This window comes from Puntigrus tetrazona, chromosome 8 (genome assembly GCF_018831695.1).
Source record: "Puntigrus tetrazona isolate hp1 chromosome 8, ASM1883169v1, whole genome shotgun sequence".
Taxonomy (NCBI): Eukaryota; Metazoa; Chordata; class Actinopteri; order Cypriniformes; family Cyprinidae; genus Puntigrus; species Puntigrus tetrazona.
In genome coordinates this window covers 21011389-21023846 of record NC_056706.1, presented here as the reverse complement: position 1 = coordinate 21023846, position 12458 = coordinate 21011389, and the positions used below count along the sequence as shown (strand labels likewise).

At 34.9% G+C, this 12458-nt stretch overlaps 2 protein-coding genes across 7 annotated transcripts in view; one reads left to right on the top strand and one right to left on the bottom strand.

Annotated features, from left to right (window-relative positions):
* Positions 1-8854, top strand: part of gna14a (guanine nucleotide binding protein (G protein), alpha 14a) — a 10839-nt gene extending 1985 nt beyond the window's left edge. The window contains exons 2-7 of the mRNA XM_043246089.1: positions 3788-3972; positions 4295-4449; positions 5561-5689; positions 6724-6853; positions 6931-7084; positions 7917-8854. Of these exons, the coding sequence (XP_043102024.1) occupies positions 3788-3972; positions 4295-4449; positions 5561-5689; positions 6724-6853; positions 6931-7084; positions 7917-8107 (944 nt within the window). The 3' untranslated portion in view covers positions 8108-8854. The remainder of the gene's footprint in view (positions 1-3787; positions 3973-4294; positions 4450-5560; positions 5690-6723; positions 6854-6930; positions 7085-7916) is intronic.
* Positions 8855-8886: 32 nt separating this feature from the next.
* vps13a (vacuolar protein sorting 13 homolog A) overlaps positions 8887-12458 on the bottom strand; it is a 40513-nt gene continuing 36941 nt past the window's right edge. For all 6 annotated transcript variants that reach the window (XM_043246082.1, XM_043246083.1, XM_043246086.1 and 3 more), the window contains 4 exons: positions 12060-12145; positions 11524-11647; positions 11023-11097; positions 8887-10426 (listed from right to left, as the gene is read on the bottom strand). In XM_043246082.1, the coding sequence (XP_043102017.1) occupies positions 10379-10426; positions 11023-11097; positions 11524-11647; positions 12060-12145 (333 nt within the window). In that variant the 3' untranslated portion in view covers positions 8887-10378. The remainder of the gene's footprint in view (positions 10427-11022; positions 11098-11523; positions 11648-12059; positions 12146-12458) is intronic.

Genomic DNA, 12458 nt, shown 5'->3' with positions numbered 1-12458 from the left:
AAATATAGGCTTCTTTCTAAAACACACAAAATTATCTAATTATTCCAAAGGTTTGTCAGTTAATGTCTTTGTTCTGTCATTGCTATGTAATTATAATTAATTATATATAATTATATATTTATTTAATTACATATAAATAAATGTGAGTCACTGTGGATTTTATATAAAACAGATGCTCATTTATTATAAATTCCTCATAAAATGTAATCAAATACTTTGTACACCTCCCAGCTGACAAAAACGCCGCGGTGCAGTGTGTTTTCGCGACTTTCGAATGAACTTTATGATAAAGATGGCGCGTAAATCTCAGGACTCTCGGTTTTGGATTGAACTCATTCAAATCTGGACCTTTTCATTTGTGTAAAAAATCGCAATGTCGCCGGGACATTCTCCGGATGCTAATTCATGCAAAGCGGGAGAATGGTTGAATGGAAAATGGCCTGCAGTCGAAATTTTAATTTCAAATTTGAATTCCCATAAGCTTGAACCACAACCTCTGGCCACACCTGCCGATGCCGACTGAAGTCGGATAATCTGGTTGCCATAAAATAAATTTTAAAGGGATAGTTCACCCAAAAACGAACACTGTCACTAATTACCCACCCTCATGTCTTGATATTTCTGACCCTACGTAGCCTACATAACTATTTAACGATCTTTTCTTCAGTTGCGTATTTTCTCTTTAATGCAGCAGTCAAACCCTGGCCGTGACGCTTCTGTTAAATGCTTTCTGTTAAAATTAAACGGGAGGAAATGTGGACTGGGCTGTATAAGGTTTTATGCTGTCTGTGTGATGTGCTCGTGACGCTGTGTGTCACACGCTTCTCTCAGACAGCTGTAAAAGTGTCAAACAACAGGGGCCAGCAGTCTGCCGTCGACTTCCAGCTCAAAACACACCTCGCTCATTTATATCACGCCTCATTGTCTGGCTGTGGAAGGCACTGTTACAAAGCACGCGGCCGTAAGTCACTTCCTCGAGAGCTGATGCTCCGCCAAAGCTTCAAAAACGGTCTCGGTTTACCCTAAATCTGAGTGGAAATGCACACGGACTGCATTCTGTCAGATAGCAACACCACGGCTCTGAAAAACGAAGTATGATTTGTCAGTGAGCGCGTTGAAGTAGTCTTGAATAATGGCTTTAGTGTCGAGACTCTCAGTCCACTCAGAGACTGTTTATTGGCCGAGGGCAAGACAGATATTCTGCCACACGGCTCTTTAAACAAAACTCACTGAAACACAAACCCCTCCATACACATACAACCGCAGGGACGTGTATTGTTTTAGTTTTTGTATATATAGCATATTTTTGTTTTTTGCATATACTTAATTGTATTATTAAGTTTTTGTGTGTATATATATATATATATATATATATATATATATATATATATATATATATATATATATATATATATATAATTTTTTGGACCCATATTCACAAAACATTTAATCTTACCACTAAGAGTTCTCTAAATAGCAGTAAAAGTTTTAAAGAGTTTCCACTTAAAACCTATTCACAAAACTGCAAAAAAAAAAAAAAAAAAAAAAATAAAATAAAAAAAAAAAAAATATATATATATATATATATATATATATATATATATATATATATATATATATAAACAAATAATAATAATAAAAATATATATATATATATATATATATATATATATATATATATATATATATATATATATATATATATATATATATATAATACATATAAAAAAGTGTTTTATTAGCATAGTAGAATAATCATGGCTGGTAGTAAGACATGCAAACTGCACACAAGAACAGCTGTTACTTCTTGCCTAACTGGTTGAAAAGGATATAATCAAAGGAAAACTTGTAGTTGGAATAACCCCTAACCCTAAAGGTGATACTTTTTAAAAGCTCAATATCGTCAAATGCTTGTAAAATGTTTAAACTCAGCCATTTTACGTTTCACAGATGCATGAACTAGTCCGAGCGCTAAAACACTTAGATACTGTTAGAGCAAACATTTAGGAGTCCTACATTTAGGACTGATAGGCCGATATTTTTACGTTTTTGTCCTAAATCAACAAGTTAGAAGCTACTTTTAACCTTAAGATGTTTTGTGAATACGTGCCCTGGCATATTCACAAGACTGCCGTTAATTCTGTCGTATTTACAAAGATTCGAAGGTGGCATTTACACTGTGATTAGAAATGCATAGTGCTGTGAGATTAATAGATTTTAAATGAGCATCAGTGGGTTTTGAACAAGAAACGAAATATTAAAATATCAAGAATATTTTTTTTCGTGAAATCCCCCCCCTTTCTCTATGTAGGTATAAATGACAAATAACTCTTTGCAATCCAGTTTAATCTTCTTTTTTGTCATTCTACCAAACATCAAGCACACCCTCATCTTCCTTCAGTGGGTCAGATAAACAGATAGCCACGCCCCAGACTCACGCCATTGGTTGAGCCCGTGTAGTTGTGTCTGGCCGAGACGATCGAGCAAACAGCAGCGTTTCGTTAGCGCCTCGACAGTCCCAATATTCAGCTAATCAGCCTGAAGGCAGCTCAAAATATTATAAATAAGAAGTGACGTGCATAATGAAAGACTCAGAATGTCTTTGGACGGAGCGTATCCCCTTCTCTGTCTGTTCCCTGTGGCTCGAGACCATTCGAAATGATCCTTCCAGCTGTCCTGAGCAAAGACACGGCCGCCGGAGAATATAAACACACCTCTGGCAAGCCGCGCGTGTTCAGTCTGTCGAACGTAATCGTTTCAGTCTGGTCTCGCTACGGTAGCCAAACACTAAACAGATTGACTTTTTGTTCATCTCTGGGGGAAAAGCAGACGAACGAGAAGCGGCCGGACTCACCCAACCGCTTGAGTTATTTAATCTGAGCCCCAAAACAGAGAACAAGACGCTTTAGTCGTGCGTTTCTTTCAAATAATGTCTTAAAGAATAACGGTAATATAATAAATCCTGGGTTTCGGAGATGGTATGGTACTATTGCTACTGATACCGCTGATCGATTTATGCTAACGATTTACATTTTTATATACTTTACTGTTCAAAAATTAGCAGTAATATTCTGAAAGAAGGCTCTTATGCTCTCCAGTGTACATTTATTTGATCAAAAATACAGTAAAAACTAACACTGAGAAATATTAGTACAATTATGATAGCACTTTAATATAATAAAATGCTATTTATTCCTGTCAACTAGTGCAGAATTGTCAGCATCATTATAGTCTTCGGAGTCACATAATCCTTCAGAAATCATTATAAAATACTGATTGCTGTTTAAGAAACACTCATTACGACTAATGTTAAATACACTTGTGCCGCATAGAGTTCTTTGCTAAATAAAAAAGTTCAAAAAAACAACATTTACTTAAATATGTAACACTATATTTTTGTATATTTTATATATATATATATATATATATATTTTTTTTAAATATATATATATTTTATATATTCTTATATTTTTAAAAATATTTTTAAAATATTTTTAAATATTTTTTTAATATTTTTAACACTATAAATGTCTTTACTGTTCCTATGAACTAGTGCTTTTAAACGATAAACAGTTATAGTTTTTGTTTACATAGTACACGTGCTGGGTATATTTATATTTATATATACACAGCACACATACATATATTACGTATTTTAGATGCGAGCAATCATTTGACAGCGCTAGTTTCTTACTGTCGCTCTTGATCAAGTTAAAGTGTCCTTCCTGAATAAAAGCACTCGTATTTCACTCGCATATACAATGGGTTTGTGTTTTTTCTCTCGCAGGCACCGGTGAGAGTGGCAAGAGCACGTTCATTAAACAGATGAGGATCATCCACGGCTCGGGTTATACCGATGAAGATAAGAAGGGCTTCATTAAGCTCGTCCACCAGAACACCATCAGCGCCATGCAGTCCATGGTCAGAGCGATGGACATGCTCAAGATCGCCTACGCTAACTCAGACAACCAGGTACTTTCTGAAAAGCAGATCATCTACACAGTGTTCCCGAACATTCCCGAACTCAAGCCTCATTATCTCATTCGATCTTGTTTGGATGCATGCGTTTAATACTGAATTTGGTCAAAAATGGTCAAAGTGTAGTCTCGTTAATCGTCGCAATCGCGTTTTTTCTTGCGTTCACCTGTTTATTTCCTTCCAGAAGGCTCCACGTCCTGTTTATGCGCTCTGCTTGACTTGCGTTAATTGGCTGGGGTTTTTTTTGACCGCACGCTCTCATTGGTTCCCTGGGGGGAGGCTGGTCGGTCCTGATTGGCTGTGCTTGTCTCTGCAGGCTAACTCTACACTGGTGAATGATATCGAGGTGGATAAGATTATGAGTTTGGACGAGGCCCAAGTCAACGCCATCCGGAGCTTATGGAACGACTCTGGGATTCAGGAATGCTACGACCGCCGCCGCGAGTACCAGCTAACGGACTCGGCCAAATAGTCAGTGGATTTCAACCAGTTCAGTCTGTAACCGCCGGACACACTTAAACACTTCTTTATATGGAACTTTAATATACTTCTAGATGTTATTTCTATTCAATCTTGCATATCACGTATTTAAATGCATTGTAGTTGTACATTTGTTTTGATGAGGTTGCAATTTATTGCATTTTTGAAGATATATTAACTCTAAATGTAATATAAAACATCACGCTAGAATTACAGTAAAATTACAGTAATTTACGTTAAAATATAATGTTTTATATTCTTAATTATATGTAATTTTCAGTTAATTGCAAATAGAATTTTAGTATAAATTCATATTAAAAGTCGTTTTTAAAACACTTAAGTAGGACTTAAGTAATATACTACTCAGACACCTTTTGTCATGTATTTAAAGATATTTTAGTTACACACTTGTTATGATGATGCTGCAATTTAGTGCATTTTTAAAATATACTAACTTTAAATGTAATATAAAATATCACAAAATAGTTCAAATGATCAAGTAATTTACTTTAAAAGAATATACTTAAGTATGAATGTAATATTTATATGCTTAATTATATGCAAACAGAATGCTGGTTTAAATTCATATTCAATTAAGTTGGACTTTTTTATGTTTATATGCTTTTTTTCACTTTAATATACTTATATGTCATTTCTATTCCAACTTTTCATGTCATGTCTTTAAATATAGCGTAGTTACACGTTTGTTATGATGAGGTTTTCAAAATACATTTAACTTTACATTTGATCTAAATAATATTTAATATAAAATATCACACTACAGTTAAAATTATTATCAAGTGGTCAACACATCTAAATAAGGATTTAAACGATTTAAAAACTTACTTTAAAGTCCCGTTTTTGAAAAAGCGCACTTAAGAAAACAGCCATGAAAGTAAACTTAAGCGGTATATGATCTGCAAGTATCTTTTTTTACGCAAACCTTTTGTATTTAAAGCACGCGGGATTCAACATTCAATGCATTCACGTGGGCTTATTTTTATTCAGAAGTGTTTTTTGCTCGTAAATCTTCCTGCTGTAAAACCTGTTCCATCAGCTCTGGCCACGACTTGACCACAGCATTTGTTTTCACCCCAAACAGCTACCTGAGTGATCTGGATCGGATTTCAGACGCAGCGTACGTCCCAACAGAGCAGGACATCCTGAGAGTCAGGGTTCCCACCACGGGTATCATCGAGTACCCCTTCGACCTGGAGAACGTCATCTTCAGGTGCGTCCAACGATCACGCCTGCGCTCTTTGTATTTATGATGAAAAAAAAAGTTTAATAACCATTTTCAACAAAATAAACATTTTCTATTTTCACTAAATAGACGCGATGATGATTTTTCAAGCTTGTAAATATATATATATTTTTTTACATATTAATGAAAAGTTCATATATAATGCCGGTCACACTTTTGATCTTTTGACTATTCAGTTTCCGTAGCATTTCTTACTAGGCGTTAAATAATGTTCTTTTTTGTTTGTAAATGTTTTAATTTCAAAACTGAACTAAACCAAAAGAAAAGAAATGAAAACAGCTACATCTAGGTATATGTCGTTATTGTGAAAAAATGGAAAAATTTAAAAATGGTAATAATAATTTTTTTAACATAAATGCTGTTTTATTTTCAACTTTTTATTTATCACAAAATCCCCAAAATATATATATATATATATATATATATATATATATATATATATATATATATATATATATATATATATATATATATATATATATATATACATATATATACATATATATATATATATATATATATACATATACACACATATAAATATATATACATATATATACAAATATATATACATATATATATAATGGAAACTATATATATATATATATATATATATATATATATATATATATATAACTAAAGTAATGATGCAGAAAATTCAGCTTTGATCACGGACATATTTTATTTTATTTTAATCAGTTATATTTTAAGTGTATTAAAATATATAAATAATATTTTAAGTATATTGAAATAGAATACGTTGTTTTAAATGACATTATTATTAAAATATTTTTTTGCTGTATTTATCAAACAGATACAGCCTTGATTAGCAGAAGAAAACTGAATGAAAAAGAACGTAACTGCTGTAGTTATAAGAAATAAGTTGTAAGAAGATTGAAAAGGATTTTGGTTTTCAAGGATGGTCATAGTTAGTTTGGGGACGGGTTCACGTTGTTAACTAAATATTAGCTAAGACACGTGTTGTTTGTGACTGTCGTCAGGATGGTGGACGTCGGGGGTCAGCGCTCCGAGCGCAGGAAGTGGATCCACTGCTTTGAGAACGTCACCTCCATCATCTTCCTGGTGGCTCTGAGCGAGTACGACCAGGTCCTGGCTGAATGTGACAACGAGGTGGGTGTACTCCTGATTCATCCTCACCCGGGCTCTTCCTCTTCCTCTGACGCTCACGCCAGTCTGGTGTGTTTCAGAACCGCATGGAGGAGAGCAAGGCCCTGTTTAAAACCATCATCACATATCCCTGGTTCCAGCAGTCGTCTGTGATCCTCTTTCTGAACAAGACAGACATCCTGAAGGAGAAGATCGTGTACTCTCACGTGGCCACATACTTCCCAGAATTCACAGGCGAGTCCAGGCTTTTATCAGTCCCGTCTGGGAAAGATAAACCGCAGAATTATTATATAGGGATCAGTTTCAATAACCTTCGAGTAACACATTCTCAACGTAATTTGTGTTACACTTTGATTACATGTGTCTTTACATAGTAATAACCTTTTTTTTAAAATTAAACATTACAAAACTGCACCACATGAGATTTTAGAGCCCGAATGAAACTGAAATATAATATTGATATTTTAAAGATTTTTCTCTTTGTGATATAATTACTGATATCAGTTCGATTTTAAATAGTTAAAACTTTATATGTGATTTGATGAAAATCAATCATTAACATTTTAAGATACTTATTGACTGTTTTTGTGTGTGTGTGTATATATAGATATATATATATATATATATGTAGAAACCTTTCACATTAGTGCAGTCAAATGATCACATTCAAAATAAGTATTTTTTTACATAATATAGTATCTGTGTATATCATGTATATATGAAAAATGTACATTTTTAAAATATATTTATATATAAATGGTAAATATTTAAATATTTTCAAAATGCATACTGTATGTGTATTTTTATATGCATAATAGACAGTACACACATATTTTGTAAATAAAAACTTATTTTGGATTCAATTAATTGGTTTACAGCACTATATATATATATATATATATATATATATATATATATATATATATATATATATATATATATATATATATATATATATATATATATATATATATATGCATGCATGCATGCATGTATATTTGTATGAATTTTATCTGTGAATTTTACATTTATTTTTATACAGAAATGTGTCACATCTCTTTTTCAGGCCCCAAAAACGACCCAAAGTCAGCCCAGGAGTTTATTCTTAAGATGTACCAGGAGGAGAACGAAGACAAAGACAAAACCATCTACTCTCACTTCACCTGTGCCACCGACACGGAGAACATCCGCTTGATCTTCGCCGCTGTGAAAGACACCATCCTCAGACACAACCTCAAAGAGTTCAACCTGGTTTAAAATCAGCAGCCGGTCCCCGTCGAGTAGATTTAGCGCTCGCGTTAGCTTAACGTTGTTGAATAAGGACTTGTATAAGGAAGAACGTAGGAGCATTGCCCGATGGATTAGATGTGGACGAGCCTCGATCTTCCATTACAAGGACGAGCCTCCTTTCCTGTCGTGTTTAGGTCTTCTAATAGATGAATAGGTTTCATCGACAACAGATGTTGCCGTTTTGTTCTTTATGTGAGTAGAGTTTACAAAGCATGCTACTTAGGCACATGTTAAAAAAAAAAAAATTCTTAGATCAAAGTCTCGAAGACTCCTTGAAGCGTTTAAATGCAAAAAGATGGAGAAGTTTACAAGCTAATGTAAAAAAAAAAAATAATGCTCTGAAGTTGCCTTATGTAGTTTTAACAAGTCTAAATCAAGATTATACATTTGTAGAAAATTAAGATACAAATTTAATTGATATTTTTTATTTTATTATGTAAAAAATAATAAGAGTGGCGTTTTAGTGTCAAATTGCACATTGTAAATGATATTTATCAATTTTAAACATGCATATTCCTTACTGAAATCTTTATTTCTCACAGGAGATTCAGTCACTGGGCAAATTCAGAAAGTTTTCACATTGTACGCGGCACATTTTCATTATTTTACCTCAGTTCGTAGCGAGCTCAAGCTGTAGTGAATACCTGAAGTGCCTTTAAACTGTAACGTCTGTATCAGCTTTGATAATATTTATTAAATGAGGATATACAGCTATGTGTTGTTACTTATTAAAACTCAAAACAAACTAAATTCAAAATACATTTATTAGGTGTGCATGATTACACATTCTCACGAGAAATGTATGCAAAAACATTCATGCTTTTCTTTGCCTTTATAGCCAACAAGAAATGACATTCATATTTCTCAATATTACCTCATGAACGTGATTCATTTCCAAATGAAAATGCCTAGAATTATAGTACACTGAAAAAAAATTCTGTAATATTTATTCAAAACTTAGGACTTGATGTAAGATATCTCGCTATTTGCTTTTATTGCTATAACCTTTATTAATGTTCAAGGAGAAGTTAATTTTTTTACATTTTTATTTAATTTAATTTAATTTTTTGTTTTGCTGTAAATGTACGTACTCTCAGGTCATCCGAGCTGTTAACGAGTTTGCTTCTTCATGCGACTAGATTTGGAGAAATTCAGCATTGCTTCGCTTTCTCACCAAAAGATGCTCAGCAGTGAATGGGTGCCGTCAGAAAAAGAGACCCAACGGCTTACAAAAGCCTCCCAGTAACCTCCGGTTCGTCCATAAATCTCTTAAGGAGGGAAAAAGCTGCGTTCGTAAAAAATAAATCCATTGTTTTAGTGCGTTTGGTCTATAATCCGGAATATAAAAATCCATCTCGTCTGAATCAGGAACGAAATGCGCTCCGTCTAAAAGCAAAAACAGTTCTGAACAAACGTGGTGATTTTGACGGCACCCATTCACTGCAGTATGCGACATTTGTTCAAACCTGTACATTTTTGGTCTAACTACTCCTTTAAATTTCTGCATTGACGATTTGAAAAGGCTGCAGACTAAAACGATGCCTAAACAGCTACTTTATTGATGTCTTATCATTTACAAGTCGCCCGAGAGGAACAATAAATATGATCCGTTTTGATTTCATGTCGTCTTTAATGTCAACTCACTGACATTCATTAAGAAAACGGACAACGGCAGCTTTACTAGAAAAGCTAAATAATAAACAGTTGCATATTTGTGTTATATTACAGTTCTTCAGTAACGCATCAAGACGTCGAGCAGTCGAGAAGCCATCGAGTGTTTACAGCCGAATATCAAGATCAACTGTAGAATTAATTAAATAGACACTAAGAAACAAAATATCATTTCATGCAAAGCCACATTTTAAAAAAATATCCCTGCTCTCCTGTACAGTGCATACAGTATCCCGCTTCCTGGTCATTTCCGTTTCAACGTGATGCGCGTAAAGACAAATTAAATATGTACAGTGCATGGGTCTTTATTAACGTGTATATAAACGACACACTCTAGCGAAGAGACGCACGCTGTAAAGACTGTAATGGGTTTGGCGTTCAAGCAAATAAGGAACGGACAGACCGAGAAAGAAAGGTAGAATCTCGTGTAAACGCGCGGGCTAACAGTCATTACCGGTGCGGTGTTAGTCAACGACTGTTGCATTGTGGGTGTAACGTGAAGCGGCACGCTGCAAAAGCAGCGTCGAAGGCACACAGCAGGGCGCGGGATCGTGGCTTGGACCCTCCTCACTTGGGCAGGCTGTCCCTGGCATCTTCCAGCTTGGAAAGAACCCACTGAGAACGACAGGAGCGCACGGGTTAGCGGCAAAGAAACGGTGAGCGCGGCCGAAAAACCCACCGTTAATGGGATACGCCGGCACTTTGTCCCGCGGTACGCGTTTATCTCTGGTGCACGCATGGTAGGTATCTTGTACATGCAGGCAAATGAGTCCTACTTAAATACAGACGAGTGTGGGCGAAGAAGAAAAGCCATTTATGAAGGCATTCATGACCCCATGAAAGTGGTCGCAACCGAATACCATTCATAGCGCTTTCACAAGGCTGTCAGCGGAGGTTAAAATACAGAATATACAGTAAATTATTACCATGTATGTGAGCCTGGACCACCAAAGCAGTCATAAGCAGCACTGGTGTAATTGTAGCTATATTTTATGGCTCAAAATTATATATTGTTCTTCTACGTGAAAAATCATTAGGGTATGAAGTAAAGGTGATTTTTCTATGAACGCGCTTTGTGAATTTCCTCTAGAAAAACTAATAGATAGATAAAAAGAACACATCCGCTTTCTGCTTGTTAAAAAAAGTGAAGATGCCAGTTTATAAACTAACTTCCGCTATTAGTTTACAGCAGCAAAAATGCGCGAGCGTACCTTTGCTAGTTCTGGGGTTTTGAAGTTGATGATCTTCCCAAACTCTTTGGCATGAAACACCGATTTAACTCGCTCCTGTGAAAACACCACCGATCAGATTTTCACCACAATAAAACTGATCGATGTTCAGAAGGCATTTCATGTGGATCAAACATGCAGGCCGTGATATTAATTATCAGAGGTTGATATGCCCTCGATCACCGCATTACAAAATAAAAGTCCTCTCAGAGGCGAACAAACTGTTAATGACCGAATAGTGCATGTATAACAGGACTATATATATATATATATATATATATATATATATATATATATATATATATATATATATATATATATATATATACATATACATATACATATATACACATATATATGTAAGTGCTAAACAAACATTTGCATATTTAGCATAACGTGAACTATAAGTGCAGTGACCAGCGTGATTTCGATTTAAGGTTCACAGGAAATCAGTCAAACTCTGTGTTACGTAAGACGACGTACCTTGGCTTCTATACGCAGTCTCCTGCCCTCCACGATCATGGGGGCTTTGGTGAACTCATCAAACAGATACTGCCACTCACACGTCAGCTGCCCGAACGTGCCCTTAGTCACAAAAAATATCCCCCTGAAAGAAGAAAACACGAGCTAAACCTTTCTATCAAATCAAGCGTATATATATTTGAATGTTTAACATACGGAGACGGAGGTACGTTTCAGGCCCTAGCTTTAAATGCTGTGTTTAGAGAGTCTCGTACGAGTTTTTACTGAAAACTCCTTGCAATCTTATTTCAGTTTGTGCATCGCGGCACAACGGGGGTACGCATGGTATTTTTGAGTTCAGTAATAGTTGCATTCGAAGCTAAAACAAAATTGAAAATCACCGATTCTGAACAGAGCTCAGGGCGTTCGTAAGCCGATTGGAAGAACGCAAGCGCATTAAACACAAAAGGTATGAAGCCGAGCAGCTGTGACGTGCTTAAAACCAAAACGCGCCCATGTAAAAAAAAAAAAAAGAGGGGTTTATATAATTCACCTACCTTTTAGTGATCATCAGGAAATCTGATTCGTTCACCTTAGCGTGAGCAAAGTATCTGTACTTGGCAAACCGTCCGTTTTCAATATTCTACAAACCAAATAGAGAAACGTTAATATTAAAAAAAGCACAATGCTATGATGAAATGTTTGCTGATCATGGCGCTCCTGAGATGAGATGGAGATGGAGAGAGTATAGCGCCGCTTAATTAAAACATTTACAATGACTTAATCGTCCCACTGGTCTTCTGCGTGCTTACGGTGCCTTTTTTATCTCTGCGGGTTATCTCAAGGGTTTTAGTTTTATTATAACGCCATTTATAGTTTGGCTTTTTTTAATTTAAAGAATAAACCAATCCAATGCAGAAATTACATTTGAGGTTTAACACTATAAAAAAAAGCAA